General features: G+C 35.3%; 1 protein-coding gene across 3 annotated transcripts in view; it reads right to left on the bottom strand.

Annotated features, from left to right (window-relative positions):
- The window catches only part of BMP2K (BMP2 inducible kinase), a 126,193-nt gene that overhangs the window by 6,690 nt on the left and 98,661 nt on the right, over nt 1-20,842 (bottom strand). For 2 of the 3 annotated variants that reach the window (XM_067736350.1, XM_067736352.1), the window contains 2 exons: nt 19,043-19,200; nt 12,162-12,272 (listed from right to left, as the gene is read on the bottom strand). In XM_067736350.1, coding sequence (XP_067592451.1) covers nt 12,162-12,272; nt 19,043-19,200 — 269 coding nt within the window. The remainder of the gene's footprint in view (nt 1-12,161; nt 12,273-19,042; nt 19,201-20,842) is intronic. The other variant, XM_067736351.1, reaches the window with a different exon arrangement.

Genomic DNA, 20,842 nt, shown 5'->3' with positions numbered 1-20,842 from the left:
CTAAGATCAGATATTTTCAAAACAATTAGCTAGGGTTGGAAGTATAGTCTTTAGTCATGGAAACTAATTATACCTTATGACGGAAGGACCATTTCTTTTGCGTTATTAACAAAGTGGTCTCCATGGCACAGGACACCTCTGAGTTATTTCCTTCTCTTTGAAAGTCAGCACTGTTGTCTTTCCCACCTCTCTATTCCCTCTTGGTCATATTTGTAGAGACTTCTCTTTCACAAACATCTCCCTACACATGTACGCTCCCCAGGGTTCTATCCTTGGCTGTCTTTCTCCCTCTGCATGTCCTGCCCTGGGTCCTAACTACTTGTATGTTAATCAGCATTTACACAGTAATGAGTGGACCTCTGATTCTTACCATGAATACTCATATATCCTATTCATCTAATACTTATCATAAATATGTATCTCCTACCATTACTTCAAACTCAGTAATTTCAAGAGATCATCTTTTCTCTTAAAATGTGTCCTCACCAGTCCCTCTAAATTAGTGAACAACACTTCCATCTACCTACCAAGTTCTGAAAACTAGCAGAAATCTATAAATCATATTCCCTCTTCCCACCAAATAGTGTTTTTAAACTCTGGAATCGGGTCCCTCCTCTCCCTCTGCCAGCTGTCTATCCCATCCCCTCATCTTCATCCAGCAACTCCTTAGCCTCTAAACTTGCCTGTCTGCCTCCAGTACCATATCCCTCAAACTGCTCCTTTACACTGTCACCAGAATAACCCTTCTGACACACTAATCATGTGGCTACTGCTGAAAACCCTTCAGCGTCTCTCTGAGGAAAAGGGGATCCACCACTGAGCCCTCAGGTATAAACCATTTAGAAGTCAACAGAGGGACCTGCAAAGCAAACAGGGAAGTGCCAGAGAGGAAGACCAAATGCAGGTGAGTGTAATGTTGCCGAAGCCAAGAGAGGAGAGTGTTTCCAGGGGAGGGAGTAGACAACTGTGCAGGGTGATGCAAAGAAGTCCAATGAACTGACGACGGAAATGGCCACTGGCTCCGGTCAGCTCATGCAGGTTGTTGACAACCGTGAAGCGGGGAGTGGGGAGGAAATCTAGTGGGGCTGAGGAGTGAGGGGGAGAGAAGATGTGGAGATTTCTATCAGTTATACTTAAATACAAATATAATCTTCATCCATTATTCATCTGCCAGTTCCCTGAAACCAGCCAAGAGTTATATGCTGTATCTTTACATATTCATAATAAGCTTATCTTAAATCCTAACAGATTAAAATCAAATCAAATGCAGATTTTCATTTGACTTCTCCATACAGCATACTTCTGATATTAAAAACAAAGATTACTTTTAGATTAGCCAGAGCATTTATTTTCATGAATTTTTATCCAAAAGCAAAAAATGCGATGGCAAAGACTTGCAATCACCCCTGACTTTAGGACAGTCCCTCTAAGATACACGTTAACTTAGTACCTCTTCAGGCACTTACCCACCCACAGAGAGCCACATGGGCACCCCTCCTGCCTGCTCATGGACGCCTCCAGGAACATTCCAGTATGCTTCCTAAAGTGTCTTCTGCAGAACGCCTATTCCCGTAACAAGAACCAAACAGTTCTGTGGTCTCAGGCGCATGAGTTTATGAAATGCTGCACTTTACAATGTACCCCTCACCACCACCACTCACCTGGAAAATGCTCATCGTACTAAAGGTGCTGACACATTGTACACAGAAGAATCTGACTGAATGAAGCCTAGGGTTTCCCAAATTTGCTTCGCTACAAACACTTTTATTTGTTACATGTAACACCTATTAACCTTTATAAACAATTTTGCAAAAAGCACTTAGGGAAAATGCCGCTCGACAATTTCCCTGGAAAATGTTCCATTTCTAGGGCACAGAGTTCTGTTCCTAGAAATCTTCTGGAACATTTAACATAGGACAAGAGTCCTTCACTTGACCTTCTCTTGGTATTCTTATATTAATCCTCGTCTTCTAAATTAACTGTCTCCTTTACCCAAATGGTCAACATTGCTTTCCAGAACACATTTGTCACTTTCTACTCCCTGCTCTGTCTGCCTTTTGTCAGCTTCTCAAAGTTGTATTAATACAGATATGTATTTCTTTGTTGTAAGGTGCTATACAGATCTGCTTTTTAAATTGTTAGTGTGGATATAAATTTGTAGGGTTTCACTTACCATTTTTAACGCATCTTTTACAGGTATCAACATAGTCCATTTAGTAATTCTGATAGAAACATAATAAAACATTGTATGTATAGCATTTAAGTATTCACCTCTAGGTTGTTTTGCATCTAGGTTGTTTCTAGTTTTTCAGTATTTTAAACAGAACCATGATCATGCACTTTTTCTTTGAGAGGAGAAAGAAAACCCCTTTTTTAATCATAATTTATCGATTTACTGTTATTCCTTCCTTATGCAAAATCAATGCAGAGCTAATCAAGTTAACCTAGTAACAATCTCTACTAAGACCACAGCTAAATCCTCTCTCTACTCTGCTCCCTCATGCGTGAGGGAATATATAGTATTATGAGAGAATAATATGATAATAACAGGTTCTACTTTGTAGGACTGTTGTAAAGAAAGGACTTAAAGTAGTGCCTGACTCAAAAGCACTTGGTAAAGTTAACTGTCCTCATCTCCAGAGCAAGGCCAAACTCAATTATCTCATACATCATACTCCAACTTCCTACCTACTTTCTGGACCCAATGGTTGTGGGCAACTGGGGAAATTTCTGGTTGGTGTATACAGACTGGTTTTATTTCTTTTATTGCCGCCCCTTCATAAAACTAAAACAAGCAATCAAAAATATTTATCCAAATTCCTTTTTTCTCCCATATTCTCAGAACCTACCCACCCTGACCCTGCTTAAATGTTTCTCTACTTCTCCATCCTTCCACTCCTTCATAACCTAACATAGAATCAAGAGCAGCAATGGGCCTCTCTGCCAGCATACTAGGAGCAGCTCAAATATGAAGCACCATGAAGCACAGTCTGAAGTACAAGTGGTTATCTCTCTGTAGCACCTCCTGCTGGGGAAAAGTTACGCTCCAAAGCTGCAGGTTACAACCATCCTAGATAAAGTCTCACTTTCTGCGACAACAGCCATCCACTTAATTTTCCTCTCTTCACTATGAAGCTGTAAAAAACTGAGAAAGAAATGGAAATTAAAGGGGGGGAGGGATAAATGAGAGATTGGGGTCAACATATACTACTATATATAAAACAGATAACTAATAAGGACCTACTGTATAGCACAAGGAACCCTACTCAATACTCCATAATGACCTATATGGGAAGAGAATCTAATAAAGAGTGGATATATGTATATGTACAGCTATTCACTTTGCTGTACAGCAGAAACTAACACAACATTGTAAATCAACTATACTCCAATAAAAATTTTTTTTAATTATTTCAATATATTCTAAGACTTTTAGTCCTGTTCCAAAGGCACAAGACTGTCAAAATAAGTATTACAAGTTAGAAAGTTGGTTACCAACTGTACAATGTACAGTGGTTTAAAATGTGACTTCATAGCTGAGTGCCATCAACTTTTAAAACCTATTTCTTTGGCTAAACATATTTCTGTCATTAAAAAAAATTCAGATATTCCTACTGTTTGCTCTTGGTGCTAGACTGCTTCTTCCAAACCGTTAGAGCAAATATTACACATTTGGTTTACCACGAAATTTAAACCAGGATTATTTCACTGCTTAAGTTAATTTCCCAAAAGTATAGCCTAAATATGTTGCCTTATAATTCAATATATCCCAAATCCTAATAATCCCTATATCTACTGAGATTTGTGTTATTAACATAAAAATGGCTGGCTTTCAGGTAGGCAGAAGGGGAGCTGTAATATTTACAGTAAGCACCAGGAACATGTATTTAAAGCATAAACAAATGTCTAGAATGTGCCCAGGATCATACCTCAGTTGCATTTTTCTCCATTAAATGATATTGGTAAAACCCTGTAAAATTTCATATATTGACCAATCTTTATTTTTGGCTCTAAGTAGGGCATTCTTCTTTCCTTAAACTAAATACAGTAGAATGATACTTTGATGGCTTCTTGTCAGGATATTTTTATTTCTGTTTTGTGCCTTGGAACTACAAACTGTAAAAATTTCAGCTTTTTGAGTAATCCTCATCTTTTGAGGTTGGGTTTGATTGCAGGAAATAGCCAAAATCGAATCAGAGCCAAACCCTGAGAATAAGGTGAGTGACTAAGTTAGACAATGCAGATTTGGGTAAACTATTAAGAACAGCAATGATGTTATGAAGTCTTAAATTCTCGTGTGGCATATAAATTCCTCTCTCGAGAACTAGTACTTATTTACACACATAAATTCTGCATATTCTCACTGCTTTATGGCTTAATATACCTCAGATATAGAATTTCAAGATAGTAGTTCAAAGCTAACAAAGTAGTGCTTCAATTATTCAGTACCATCCATAAAATAACAAGCATTTACTAAATAAGTGAAATACCAAATTAACCACTTGGTAACTGTCTATATCAAAATATATAGTATACTTCCCTTACTTCATCAAAGTGTCCTTTGATGACCTGTGTTCTCATTTGGAGTCAGGTATTACTTAGTGTCTCAGTTTCCTCGGCTGTAAAGTAGGGACACGGCAATTATATCTGCCTCAGAGAAATGCAGCGGGGATTAAAGTGAGAATTCAGGTAAAGTGCTTGTAACAGTGCTGGCACATTGTAGGTACTCAGTCAAGGGCTATATTATTGCTATTGCCAATGTATTATACCATCATTTCATGATTATTTGTGGAGTACCTACTATACATTTCTAATGGTACTGAGAAATGAACCAGAGAAGATAGTAACTAATATTGTCCTGAGTGAAATGCAGTGCCAAGGGGTTTTCATACATTCTCTCTTAACTCCCCACCATTTAGGCTCCCATACAACATTAGGGTGAAAATGTCCTGTAAGGTTTGCTACGATCTTTCCCCTTCAGTCTTATTAAACCACATCTTCAAAAATGTTCCCCTTGCTTTCCATGGCAGAGCACTATCATGATGACTTCCTACCACTTCAAAATACGCAGTGTTACCAACCAATGCTCATCCCCTGGCTTTCTGGTTTCTCTTCTCATTTCTTTCTTTCAGTGACTTTAATCCTGTTTCATAGTTTCAACTATATCTTGAAAGCAAACAACAAGAAGAGATTTTTAAAGACCTAGTCCAATCTCTTTATATACATAAATAATTTGAAACTAGGGAAAAGCTGAATGACTTGTCCAAGTTTAAGGCCATAGTGACTTCTTTGCTGATGACACTAGTTTTAAAACTCTCATCTGTAAATTCTACAATTAAACTACCAGTAGAATATCATCACCAGCAAACATTCAGTATAGCTTAGCACCAACCCCCTGCAAAATACCACAGACTTGTCGTGTGTTCCTTTTGTATCCTGCCTGAAAATTTACAAAAGCTATGCCTGAAAATTTTTAAAAACTAAAACAAAAAAACGAAAAACTAATAGAATGAGCACAGTATTGTTTCTATTTCAGTAAACAGTGTTTTGTTGAACGGTACGATAAATACTTTAACCCTGTAGGGTTAAGTTCTGGAAATACTATAAGGCTTTATCAACAAATGAAAGCATACACAACTTTACAAAATCCGCAGAAGATCAACATCCAAAAAAGCCTCAGTTTCCTCATCTGTAAAATAAGGACAATCATGGAACTTACCTGATAGAGCTGAACATTAATAAAATTCATCTTATCTAGTGAAAGCTCATTAACTATTAGGGTGTGTGAGAGAGAGAAAGTTTATATTAAATTTTACCGAAGTATACTTTGATAATGAATTCATTCATCAAGGTACTGTACGGGGCATACAAAGATACGACAATTCCTGACTTCAAGAAACTTATCATTCACTTTAACAGTTGTGAAACCCATGTACTAATCCTGATTCTAGTGATCTGGAAAATGACTGACAGAGGTACAACCAACTGGGAGGTTCTGAAGAACAAGCTTATCTAACCAAATGAATTTAAGAACATGAATCCACCAAATGAAGAACCTAAGAACATGAATTCATCTATTCCAAGCTCGGGTTTTCATAAAAAGCTATTTCTAGATGCTAAAAGTTCAAAGACATCATAGTTTTACACAGTCCAAAAGATGACTCCAAACTCAAAAGCTAAAATTTATCATCAATTTTCAGAGACTTTCATATACTTAGTATTCTTTTAAACAAATACTTTGTGAAAAGAATGAGATCCTGGGTAATGCCACACTATTTTAAATAAATACTGCAAATGTGTTCTTAAACCACATAAATGAACCTCTATAAACTATACCAAAAACCACAAAATATTTAGAATACATCCAAAACAATGTGGGGAGAGGGGCATAGCTGCATCATACTATTCATATTACCATTCTTCTAATCAGGTTTCCATCTTTTAGAGGACAGTTCTTTTAGCTATAAAATAGGTGGTACATTTTTAATCACATAAGAAGCTTCCAGTTTCAAGAAAATTTTGTTTTGATGTTCTTTTCCTTGCTATCGGATTATAGAGGATGAATGGCTTGAAACTGCTATTGTAATTACATGCCTTCTGTTGTCTCATCGTTTGGGGTATAAGGGAGGGGATGTAAGACTTTAAAGCTCACTTTGAATTGGAAGCATACTGCCTGCCATCATTTCTCAGCAATTTACCATGCCAGACCCAAGGATTACTGGATTAGAAGGTTTTATCAAAATCTGTACGATTTCTCTCAAGACAGGCCAAGCGACAAGGCAGTATTTGCCACTCTGATTAAAAATGTCATAAAACTGACATTTCTATCACGTCACTCATATTATTGTAGGTTTTCATTCAAAACAAGTCCCTTGATACTTGAGGAATCAAGGTGACGGAGGAGTTGGACGTGAAGCTCACGTCGTCCCACAGATACATCAAAAACACATGTACAAGTGGAACAATTCACACAGAACATCCACTGAACACTGGTAAAACAAGTCATTTAACACTTTTGTTTTGCGACTGTTTATAGAACAGAGTTTAGCATCAGACAGAGCTGGATTCCTGCTTATAAACTATCTTACCTTAAGCCAGTCACTGATCCTGCTCTGAGACTGTTTCCACTGTACGTGTACAGTAGGATTCAATAAGGTAACCATTCAGTTCAATAAGGTAACTATTCAATTCAGTAAGGTGACCATTATTACTGACATTCTGGAAGAGGAAAATTCTTGATCTTCAAGAATTACTAGAATCTAAAGTTATAAACAGTACACTCATCATGGCTTATAAAATGACCCAGCAATTGGACTGACAATCTGTAATAATTTATGTTCCAACAAGTATTCGTTATATATGATGTGACCTTCCCAACCCTAAATTCAATTTAACTCCCTGTGAGATAATGAGACCCATGAGGTAGGTCTGGGGTTGGGGAGAGTAAGGGAAGTTCACCAAACCTAATTAAAGATGAAATGCAATACAAGAAATCTAAAACTTCAGTGACGAAATTCTTCAAATACTATATGTTTCAGAATTTGAGAGTGTTTATTAAAATTAGGTTGTCCACGCTGTAATTCAACTAACTGCAACACGATGCCTCGGGGAGAAGGAAGGCTGGGTGCGTTTCAGGACTGGGAACGAGCACCATGCTTTTAACAGGATGTTTGTGTGTAAACTGTACTGAACAGTGGGAGTTAATGCTTTAATAAAAATAGAAACGGCACTGTTAAAACAGTTCTTGGTGGGGAACAGCTTCACAGACAGGTTCTACACTTCATTAAAAGATGTAATTCGGTAGTTAGCTTATTATTACTGGAACTCTGTACTACTACAAGCTAGATGGCAGCTTCAAAACTTATTTAACACTAAGATTTTGGAATTTAGTGGTAAGTAGTAAAACTACTATTTAATAACACTACCTATGAGAGCCACAATAGCGACCAACACTAAGGATGTTCGTGTGTTGTATAACATGCTCTCATTTAATCCTTTCAACAATCTCATCAACTAGCTAATATTATCCCCAATTTAAGATACAGAAACCCTCTAAGAAATTAGGCAACACCCGGTATCACATGGTTAATCTGGGACAGAACTAAGATTCATACCCAGGGCTTTATCATTCGAAAGTCAATGTTCTTTATGACACACCACACTACTAATATCAGCTTAGTAACCTGACATAAAAGGTATATATAATTCCATTATAATTAAGATATCAGCTTATGGAATAAGATATTCCCTTTCTATACAGCACCAAACAGATTCTTGATATAATTATTTGATTTCTGGGTAAAGGAATAATTCCAAAATTTAATCTTGCCCATAAAGAAATGTTTAAAGCTAAGAAGAAGGAAAGCTAGATTTGATTCATTTGAAGACATGGTCTACCAAAATGTTACCTTCAGCTAAGTTTCTTAAGAAGTCCAAAAGTGATACTCATAAGCCAAGGCAACCAACAGGGATCCATACAGACAAACTAAGGCTGCTGACTGTACCGGATCTGCCGTACATGCAGCTAACAAGGAGAAGAAACAGGTATTTTCGCTTCTAAATAGTAGAGGCTATGGGACCTAGGGTTAGGGGCATAGAGTGCAGCCATTCCTCTAGTAAAAGCCCCCTATCCCTTTTTTTGAAGCTAGAATACAATGAAGCAGTACCTTGAAGATTCACAAGGAAAAATTATGTCCAACAAAGAATTATTTACCCAGCCAAATTATCAGTCAAGTGTCAGGTTAGGCAAAAAAGGCAGCAAAGTTTAAAAGTTTTCCTCCCGTGCATATATATTTTCTCAAGAAATTTCTAGAGGAGTTGCTCTACTAACCAAGAAAGAGGAAGAGAGGAGATCCAAGAATTCCCAGGAGGATCGACGGGCAAAGGAAAATACTAGGATGATAAGTGCGTGGCAGGCACAGGAAGCAACCGACTCAGGCTGCAGAGCTCCGCCAGAGACATAATCAAGTAAAAATGTAAATGACAGCCACCTTAAATTGGGAGGAAATGTACGTTTCCAAATGGAGATGAATCAATGACAGGGTACAGAAAAAACCAGGGAACAAAACACAGTCATTTTTATAAACATCATTATAATTAACTCCAGGAAAAATAAAACCTTATAGAAGGAAATGTAAAAATGGTATACTGGACCTCAGTGACAAATACTTACATATGCATAAAATGTACACATTGAACAACATGGACAACCAACAACAGTGTCAAAACTGTACTGGAAATTAGCGAAAGGACAGGTGCATGTGATTGGGGCTGGGTGCTAACAGTGTAATTAATCTAAATCATCATTTTCCAAAATACGAAGTCTATACACATCATCTAAAATTGAAAAAAAAAGTAAGAAATAGAAGAATAAGCATGACATATTACAATGCCAGAAGTGAAAAATTATCTCCAGGGAGTCTGAACAGGGAAAGGGTATAGGGAGGGAGCAAGCAGAGAAGTGACTTTTTTTCATTATAAACCTTGTTAAATCCAACTTTTTAAAGTAGATATACATGTTATTTTAACTTAAAAATGTAGCTTAAAAATAATTTTTCTAAAATTATGATAAACTGAAGAAAAGCAAAGTAAAAACTAATTCATTATAATTTCAAAGTTAAGATTAAAAGTTTTAACAGCAATTTTTCTTTCCAAATAAAAAGAACACAATTCCTAATAAAACCAGTGTAAGGAACACTAGATTTAAGACAGTGTGTCTCTTAAATTCACTTTGCCACTACAGTTCTTATAGCATTCTGCCTCATGACTGAATTCATTTTATTTTCAGCTAGCACTCTCTATATGGTTTACCTAAAATTAAATTATGTTCAGAATTGTCAACTCTCAGATTCAAGTAAGATGGCTTATCACATATACATATCACCCTGTATTGCACACACACAATACTTAGAAGTAGTTTCTTGCCTTTCTTCTGTCCTAGTCCTATAGATCTCCAGATGCTCACAGTGCCACGTGGAATATATTTTCAATGGGTAGAATTCCTTTTTCTTTTTCCAATTTCTTCATAAAGCTTATGAGGAAGTTTTTTGCTTCAGAGATTCAATTATTTTACTCTTAGAGGAAAATGAATGCCTTCAAATACTTTATTGTTACCTAAAAATTATTTATAACAAAGTATTTCTAATCTTGATGATGAATAGGTCAGTGGCAGTAAGTTATTTTCAGATTTTTAAATTTTGATTATGTATTTTGAATCTGATAAAAATAAATTAACAAAGCTAATATAGCAAAGTGATTGCCTTCTCTCTGGAGGCACATTTCTCTTATGACCATTCCCTCCTTTAGTCTATGTACTCAATTTTTTCATAACCAAACTATTCCAATGTTCTTATTAACACTAAATCTAAAAATATTTTTTGGAGCAGTAGCATTTATATCAAAGGGCATTTTTTATGGTCATTGTCCTAACACCAAGGAGTATGAATTTTTAGGAATAGTCATAATTTTTTCATACAGCCAATGAATATTAATAGGTACTTACTGGGTTGGCTACCGGGAAGGATTCAAAGACAGAAAATTCATGTTTTCAACCCTCAGCAAGCTTAAAATCTAATAGAGAAGTTAAATACCCAAAGGAAAAAAGAAAAACAAAATAGCAACAGCAGCAATCAAGCTCAAATCTGTGAGCATTATTTCTAACTACAGAAATCCTAGACCAACCCCAAAATAAGGGTGCCCAAGGAAAGGGCAAATCACTGAGGCTTACTCTAGTTCCTGATTCTCCTATTCATTTCCCCAGGGTTCTTTCAGAAGCTATTAAAGAACAGACAAGAAGTTGCATAGATATGTACAAACCTGAAGGGGATTATGTAATTCCTTCTAGGGTATGAAAAAGAGCTAGTACTGAAACCGCTTTCTGCCACAAACAGATCACTATCTGAAGTCAGTGAGTACCATGTTCTTGAGAATTTATAAAGACCATTTGAGCTATTATTTAAAAAAAAAAAAACAAAAAACAGTAACAGTTTTTGACCTAGGGTACTGGGGGTGTGAGGGAGTGCATCTATACATATTAAGTAAACTGACACAGTAAATTGTCTTCCCCAGTTAATGATTTCATATCATTCATGAAAAAGATAATCTGACGGAAGCTAACAGAAAATGACAAAAATATGGATTGCTTATTCAATAAACGGCAAAGAGTAAAAATATGGAACATCAAAGTATATAGAAACACTCTTAGTTACTGTACTGTTCTGGATAACCAAATCTGAATGTTGAAAGGCTATAACATTGCTTCAGTGTATTATCAGAAATCCTGAACACCTATTTCTTATTTTGGCTTTACATTCACAATGCTTTTCTTTTGTTACTGTTCTCTCTTGTATGAAGTTCTTTTAAATGGTAGTGATGATGTCACATATTTTACTTGCCTGAGTGAGAAATAAATGAAACAGAACCAAAGAACATAGCTGACAATTACCTTGAATATATTAAACAAAACCTTTACCTTCTAGTAAAGCATAATTTCTTCCAATGCATTTCCCTTTTCTAAGATTAAACTCAGTTTTTCCACTCTAACTATACAAACTCAAAAATCCATTTATGCCAAAGTGGGATCCTATTCCATCCTAGTATCTTCGACAGCATTAACTAGGTAATTACTTTGAAAATATTATCACAAATATTCTTAAATGGTGAATAATTAAATTCTGGATTGAAATCAAAGCAAGGAGTAAGAAGAAAATAGGTACTTTGTCACAAGTTGTAACAAAGTCACTAATACTTTTTAAACACAGCTACAAGAGAGCATGTATAAACTAGGAAAACAGGATTTTTAAGCAAAAGCTAAGAATAAAAATGTCTATAAATGTATTTTAAGTATATAAAAGTGAGAGATATTTTCATGCATGAAATTTTTCAATACTATCCAATAGTCGAGGTAGAAAGAACCAGTTATGGTTCTACTACGCAAATCAGCATTTTTCTGTGTTTGCAAAAGGCACAAATTGAATAATCCAATGGAAAGAACATTAGGAAAACTAGGATGGCTAAAGGTTAAAATAATTTTCTGTTCTATTTGCTGTAACTAAAACCTGATTCCTACTTTGGCTTTATAATAAGGGTTTTTGCCCTTGTTACTCTTATTGTTCTTGTGTGTATTTTTTATTGATAGTCATGATGTTACATATGTAACTTGCCTGAGTGAGAAATGAAAGGAACAGAACCAAAAGGATCTTCTGGAGGATGGTTATGTGGAGCAGAAAGTGGCTCTACATTCTTATCTGAGGATGCTCTCTCCTCGAGCCTGTCTGCAAAAATAAGATGAAACAAAACAAAAAATAAAATAAAAACAAAACGATCTTTAAATTTAAAAGCGGCATACAGTATAAATAAAAGTGAAAATTAAACAAAGCCTTCTTGAAAAATATGAGATTCAAAGTTCATCTGTTTAAGTATTAGTGGGTAGTCCTGAGTTTAATACATATTTGTTGCTACAAAGGCAAGTTTAACAATGTAATCACAGTGCTAGATTTCACTAAATACAATTAACCTAATAACTTAATTTGGTTTGTTTAAATACCAGGTGTCTTTAACTTGTGACATATTGGATCTGAAGTTAAACCCAGATTATTAAACAGAGACATATTTGGCAAACTTTCTCTGAAAGCACATATGGAAAAAATATTGCAAATGGTCATTCATTCATAAAATAGGTAAATCCTATTTCTCAATAGCAATAAAAAGTAATTCACTATATGTTACTTCATTTTATGTTATTGTTCATTTCTCATATTACTTGGTTAAACCATTCTCATACATACAAATGCAAAGATATAGATATTTCTCTGCTAAATTAAAAGTCTTAACAACAGAATTCATTTTTTCATTCAACAAATAGTTGAGCATCTAGTATGTGCCAGGCACTGTTCTAGACAATGGGCATGCGATAGCAAACAAAAAGAGGACTCCTGTCCTCATGGAGTTTATATGCTGGCATGGAAAAACGACTGATAAGCAACAAGCATGAGAAATAGAGACTGTTAAAGCTAGAGAGAAAAATGTAGAGCAGGTTAAAAGGAATTAAGGGTGCAGACACAGGCTGCAGTAATAAACAGAGTGAAATAGAGTGATTCTAACAGGTACCAGGTGAGAAAAGACTCCAAGGAGGCAGGAGTAGATACCTGGGGAAGAACACACCAGGCAGAGGAAGCGCTAGAGCAAAGGCTCGAGGGTGGGAGCAGGTCTGGTATGTCTGAAGAAGATTTAATATATCCTAATTCCCTAGTAGTGATTATTTTTCCCTGCTCTTAAACTCTGCACATCGCAGGCACTTTATCAGTTGAGAACTTCTGGATTTTTATAAAATGCCTATCCTCTGATTCTTGGTAATCAAACATATGCTATTAGGGAGCCATTTTGCCCTTACAGATATTTTAAACATTCCCAGGACTATACTTTTCATATTCCCAGGAATTCTATGGGTAAACTATGCTAGTTTCATTTGAGTCCTAAGGGATGGCAGGATGGGGAGGGAGAATCCAAATAGAATTAGAATTCTTTAAAAATGACTCGTAACTGCAGAGTGAAACAAAAAGCCCCAAGTTAAAGCAGCAATCTCCTAGGACAGTGCTTCTCAAATTTAATGTGCATTCTAATCACCTGGGAGTTGTTAAAATGCAGATTCTGACTGGATGGTTCTGCAATGGATCCTGAAATTCTGCAGTTCAACAGGCTTCCAGATGACATGATACTGCTGGTCCAGGGAGCACAAGCTTGAGAAGGCAAGGCCCTAGAGTCTACAATATCCTGAAAATACTCAATTATTGCTATGGACAACTGATTCTTTAAACACCTTTATGACACATTTATGAGCTTTTATGGCTAAAACTAATTCTGCAATATCCACACGAAATTTTAGGTTGTTTAAATTTTTACTTAAAATTTTGTTTGAAGCACTAGTTAATATTTTAAGGCAACACATCTGACAACTGATTTATGCACAAATAAAATTTCCAAAACTTAAGAGGTTATTTTCAAATCCAATACAGAAATGGATAACAATGAAAATTTATTTTAGATGTTCTTTTTCAAGGTGTTCACTGCATACTTAATTCAGGAAATCAGTAACAAATGCTGATTGTACTATGAAAAAAAGCTTTTTCATATTTTCTTGTCCAACATATTTTCTTGTAAAGAAGTTACTTTCATAGCAACTTTCTGAAAAAATAAGGCTGGAGAACACCTTATATAACCAAGGGTGTCTTTAATTTATTGTGGTGGGAAGCCACAATCAAACTTTAAGGAGAGGCCTAAGATTCACTGAATCACAGAGGATACCTGTGGGTTACCAATTTTATCAGGCCCTGATAAAATTATACTTATATATATATATATTTGCATGTAAGTATATAGTTTATAGGTACTTAGGTCAAAATCAGGACCAGATTTCCTTCCTAAACCATCTGCATCATAATTGCCAGGACTCCCGTACAAAATGTATTTATACTCCTGTATAAAACCTGGGTCCTATCACAGACCTAATGAATCAGATTATCTGAGTAGAAGCTTGGGAATCTACATATTAACATATTCTCCAGGTTTATAAACCACTACTGTTCCAATGGTTCCCAGCATATAAAAATGCAAAGTTACCACTAAAGTTCTTTGAATCCTCATGCAGTGATGTATTATCTCCATCTATCTATGGTAAATTCATGGTAAATGTATAAACAGCACCATGTAGTTATGACAAGAGTACAAATACTATCATGTAGGGGTAAACAAATATTTTTTATACATGGGGTCCCCATAAGTTAAAATATGAAGATACTCTTCCATACAAAGTTCATTTATCCAATTATTTCACAACAGGAAGCAGAATAAACTCACTATAAAATGAATCATGCTCTCATTGTTCCAAAAAACACCGGATCAATTTTTCCATGGAAGATTTTTAGAAAACCATTTAGATTTCTAAAGTTTACATGATAATCTGGGTCCCAGGGCACAAAATAAAAGATAAACATACATATTAATTTTTTTAATTATCAATTACCTATAAATAAAAACTAACAAAATGGTATGTAGAGTTTCAAATACATAGTCACCCCTAAAATGTATTTAAGCTCCATTTTCAAAGAACTGGATTTCTTTCCATTAGAGCAAAACTTGAGCTTGATTTGTCCAATATAAGAAACTTACCTCTTCCTGCCTTCCCAAAAGAATTGTGTGCTGAATAAAGACAGTATCTTTTCAAGAATTGTAATGGATACAGATGGCAAAAATACAGGATTTTAAAATCCTAAAATCAAACTGTATTTCATACTATCATCAGAAAATTAATATACTCTAAAAAGTTAATTCAGCAGCTTATATGGATAATGGCTTGAATAGCCAAAAGGTTAAAGAATAAGGTTTAAAAGTACAGTCTTCATCTGATACTTCTGACACTGTTCTAATATACCTGAAAAGTTCTGTTATTCTGCCCTAAAGGAACAGTGATAGGTCTGAATCAGCTTAAAATGGTGAGAGTTAATGTTTTACAGCAAACTAACTATATATACAGATGTTTATATCTATTTCATACTGTGGCTTCAGAAAAAAACACCCAACACATTCAGTAGAATATGCAAAGCAGCCACAGTCTTTAGTTTCTTCCTTTTAGTTATTTTGATGCAATTTTAAACAGAAATAAACAATAAATCCACTATCAACAAGAAAACAATATTCCATCAAGTATTACTTTTAATTAACATGTAGAGCTACACAACTGTTCAAACAAATGCAACTTAAAAATTTTCCCAATGCAAACACCTATATTCTAATTCGTGTTTAATGTATTAAATATTATGACAATTAGATTTCTGAAGCTTACATACTAATCTGGATGCTTTGATACAAAAGACCATGAAAAATACAAGCTTAAACTGTAAAAAATACTGAGACTAGCTTTATTAATAACGCTTAATTTCGATTTAATGTTTTAGTCTTAAATAGGAACAGGTAAAAAATTCCAAACCATAAATATTGTTACACTGAAAGCAAAAGCAAGAAGAATTTGATTTATATTTTATATGTTAAATCCCTTTGCCAGCTGGATTCAACTGTTCTCTTAAAGATCACTAAAAAACCAGTTTTTTTATCACCAGTTACTGGTATCTTGGAATTTTAGTATTTCAAAATATAATTTTTAAATTACCTTCTGGAAAATACACACGAGTAAAATATTTCCTAGACAGCACATCTTTTTGCTTTTTTTTTTAAATAAATAACCACATACCATTTAAAAACTAAAACCTCAAATGGCAATGTTTTATTCTGAACAATCATTACATGGGCAATGCCTATATTTTTAAGGACCATACATAAAAGTATTCAGTTTCTCACTGGAAAGCTTTCATAAGCCAAATATAAAAAATCTCAGAAAGGACTCTGAAAAATTGTTGATAAATATCTGTGCTGAGAAAAAAGATAAATTTGATATTCCAAACACATTGATAATTTATTCATTTTGGAAAAAGTTGATAGGGACAGAGGAACCAACCAGTAATGACCGACAATCAATTTTCATTACACCGTTAGTCTACTGAAACTCTTAAGGTTCTAGAAGAGGTCTTTTGCCCATCGGTGTAATTTAAACCCTTATCAAGTAGATCAAATATTAGATACCTTATTGGTTGTGAGTGAAACGGGTGCTAAGATGACTCAATATTACAATAAAGTCAAATCTGGGAGGAAATCTTTCTAAACTATATTCTATACTTTATTGATTTCTTTATAAACTTTATTAAAGACATTTCAGCTTTTTTGAACCCCATTACTATAACTATCAATTATTAAGGGAAAACCAGACATTTTTCCATCTCTTTCCATGCTGTCATACATCACTTCTGCTGTTGATGTGTTTGCCCACAAAGCCCCTTCTATTTGGTTTTTTTAATTGCCAGCTGAGAAACCTGACAGTTTAGATATAATTTTTAAATGCTGGTTATAGAGCAATAACCTCAGGAGTCAGAGCCCAAAGACTTATACAGAAGGTGAGAAAAGCAGAGGTGACATTTATGGAGTGCCCAGACTCTTTAAAGACATTATTTAATCTTCTTGACAACCCTATGAAGTAAGCATCATTATACCCAGTTTACAAATAAGTAAGTGAAACAGCAGTTAAGTGACTTTACAGAGGTAAACCTAGTTAAATGACTTGGCCAGGTATCAGAATTCACGTTTTCTGGTGCTATGTGCCAATTTCAGTACACTGTCCTTGTGACAGTGATTTCAATAGCTCGGGGACCATCTAGGCAGTTTCCCAAATGGCTGAGTTGCTCCATGTCTGACCTTCAGATAAAGTTCCTCCTGCACTGACATTTGGAACTTAGTATCTTTCCATATCTAATGCTGCAATGAAGTCTGAACTCTCTTGGCATACACATGTGTATACAAACACATACACAAATTACACATGTAATCAGACCTTAAAGTTTGAAAGCAAATAGCTGGTTAAGAGTTTTACATGCTAAATCCAATTTTTATGAAGTTAGGTATACATGAATATTTGTATGCCATTCTTGCCTATGCAAAGTAACTAACACTTGGGTGTCACTACAAATTCTAGGGAGCTTAGAATAACATTTTTATAAGGCACAAAAAAATGTGAATACTTTACCCATTCCATAAACTGATTTATTTTTTAAAAACAGTGGGGAGGGGAATGTTCACCCAAAGAGTAGAAAACACTGATTTAGCAAACCTTAGTTACTATCCTGGTCAGAATACATTAAAATGAATATCTTAATTCTCCCTTTTGCTTTAAAAATAATTCTGTAAATTACAATGATTGGTTATCCCCTGTATCTCCCTATCATCTCCCTAAAGGAAAGAGATATTTTACTTCCTTTTTTAAATATCTTGCTTTGGGGACCACTCAACATAAATTGTAGGAAAAATGCCAAACAAAAATGTTGTAGTTTAAAACAAATTTTTTTAATAAAAAAAAAATGTAAGATTGGTTTTACCAAAGTCAACAAACCTTTATTAAAGGCTCAGAACTCATTTTTATATCTGCATTTAATCAATTTAATTTTTCATAATCATATAACCAATATGTAAAATACCAATTTAAATTCCAAACAACTATTCTTACATGAATTCAGGGCATTTACAAACTTTATATAAAATATATACCAATTTGGAACAAAGTACTTCATCTAATTAATGTTCTCATAAGGCCAGTTACCTAAAATAAAATAGAAACTAGGAACTATACCTAGGGACCATCAAGACCCTCTTTTCACATGCAAAATGGGGAAACACACTGGACACACACGTGCACACACACACCCCCAAGACTCAGAAACCTGACAATTATCTATAGACTCTCCAGGAGTGAGCTTTTTGCTACTGTTTTGCAACCTCCCCAAAATACTCCATACATACCTTTTCCAAAAAATAACTTCTAAAATATATATAGCGAGACTTGACATATATATTAGGTAGTTTAAGATAAGGCAATGACTGCAAGTAAAAACATTGAGATATCTGATTTAAAATGGAAAAGAATTTATTTCACTTTTGCCATACCAGGACAACAAGGCAGCCCGTTTATGTCACCACTCATTAAAGGGACATTACAAAACATTAACATAATGTAGTAGCCATGTTTTCTTTCAGGCACTTTCAAAGGGCATCTCAGACCCACAATATCTTCTACTGAGTGTGCAAGAAAACAGAGCTGCAAAATGATTAGTAAGGCAAGATACTAATCTCTCCCTTTTTATTTGAGCATTAATTTTCCATTTTTTGGAGATTTCTGAATTAACATTCAAAGATATGCAGTATTTAAGTGCTCGGAATTAGCATATTATCAGCAATCTTGGGTTTAACAGCTACTATCAAGCAATTGATTTCTAAAGCACACAATACAGTTTGATAGTATATGTAAAAGAAGATGGCCTGAATTTTGCCCTCAAATGCACAAAAAGAATTTTCTCTTTACCATCCCAAAACAGTCTTTGGCCTTGCTGAATAATTATAGAGCTGTTATTTTACTGTGAAGCAAAATAAGCCTTCAAGTGTCCCTTACTTGATCTTAGAAGGTCAAATTCTCTGTCCAACAGTTCCTCTTCTGTTAACTTGGAGAAATTATCCTCTCCAAAAGGATTCCACCCTGACATATCAGGTGGGTTACTGATGTTCTTCTGATTTGTAATATTTGCAACTGCCTCTTTATCAGCAACTGACCTAGAATAAAAATTAAGAGAGGAAAAAGGAGGAAAAAAATACATTATAATTGAAAATTTTAAAGTTTCCTAGTTCATACTTTATAAACACTTGGAAAAGCAGATGATTTTATTATGATGGAGGTGGCAGTAAGGGCATGGATTGGAAAGGAGACCACATGGGATTTGAATCACCTCCATAAAGGTCACTAGCTGTGTACCCTTGGGCAAGTTCCTTAACTTCTCTAGGTCTCAACTTCCTTATCTGTGAAACAAGAGTAGCAGTATCCACCTCATAGGGTTACTGGGAAGATTAACTGATTTAATACATGTAAAGCAGAGAGAACATAAATAAATAAATAAGCACTCATTAAATATTAACTATTATTTATCATAGTGAATAAACCTTAAAGTGAAAATCAGTTCCCATATCAAACAGTATCACTCTAAAATCACTACTGAATAAGGTGATTTTATGTCCTGGTTATGCTAAGAGACATCACAATAATTTTCCTTTTGACAAAGACATTCTCTACATAGCTACCAACAAAAGGTGAGCTGCTAGAATTGCTTTATGAATTGCCTAAAACTAGAGGAGGGTTATTTTCTATATAATAAATTATTCGTGGTGTTTAAAATATCTATAGTCTGGGGCTTCCCTGGTGGCGCAGTGGTTGAGAGTCCGCCTGCGGATGCAGGGGACACGGGTTCGTGCCCCGGTCCGGGAAGATCCCACATGCCGCAGAGCAGCTGGGCCCGTGAGCCATGGCCGCTGAGCCTGCGCGTCCAGAGCCTGTGCTCCGCAACGGGAGAGGCCACAACAGTGAGAGGCCCGCATACCACAAAAACAAACAAACAAACAACAACAAAAAAATCTATAGTCTGGAGCCTAGGACTACTGGTTCTATGAAATTTATCCAATAGGCCTCTTGGCTTTTAATAGAAGATGAGAGTTTAAAGCCTTCTTAACCTAAGAATACCTGGGTACCTCTCCCTCAACCCAGCCTGGAAATACAGCATAGGCACGAGGCAGTATAACAAAGTTGTCAAGTTCATTTAACAATTCAGATCCAGACCTTCTAACACCGGTAATGGAGGGAGAATCGCTATGTGCTTCTAAAGAAGTATCTCAATTTTGCAAGCCTTGACTCATCCCCTTAAATTCACCTTCCCCTTGGGAGCTCACTTCCATTGCTACCACACAGATCTTGAAAGGGAAGAAAGGGCAAAAGTTGCCCATTTAATCCCCTAGCCCAAGCCCCTTCAGTATAGTTGAGCCAAGAATGGAACGTTTGAACACTCACTGAAAGCTAGAATTGGCCAACTAGTAGATAGTCTTTCTAGTAAATATAACTTAGGTATCTTAATAATAAATGTAATTCAGTTTAGAACCCACTCTAGGAATGCATCAACTGCCTCCGTATGAAGGAATCCCATCTCTAATTCCAAAACTACCTTCAAGGACTTTCCAAGTTCTAGAAACACAGATAAGAGAGGTTAAAACTCAAAGAGAAATGGGCATGCCCCTCCTGCCTGTCAATGATCCTTTTACAACTTTAGAATTCCCGATCTGAATCATCTTCCTCCTGTTCCTGGAATGAATTTATGGATTCTTCTTCGTAGACTGTAACTCAAGGGAGGGTGTCACCTTAACCTACACTTCA

Source organism: Pseudorca crassidens, chromosome 4, assembly GCF_039906515.1.
Source record: "Pseudorca crassidens isolate mPseCra1 chromosome 4, mPseCra1.hap1, whole genome shotgun sequence".
NCBI lineage: Eukaryota > Metazoa > Chordata > Mammalia > Artiodactyla > Delphinidae > Pseudorca > Pseudorca crassidens.
The sequence above is the reverse complement of the archived record's forward strand: the minus strand, read 5'-3'. Positions and strand labels throughout refer to the sequence as shown.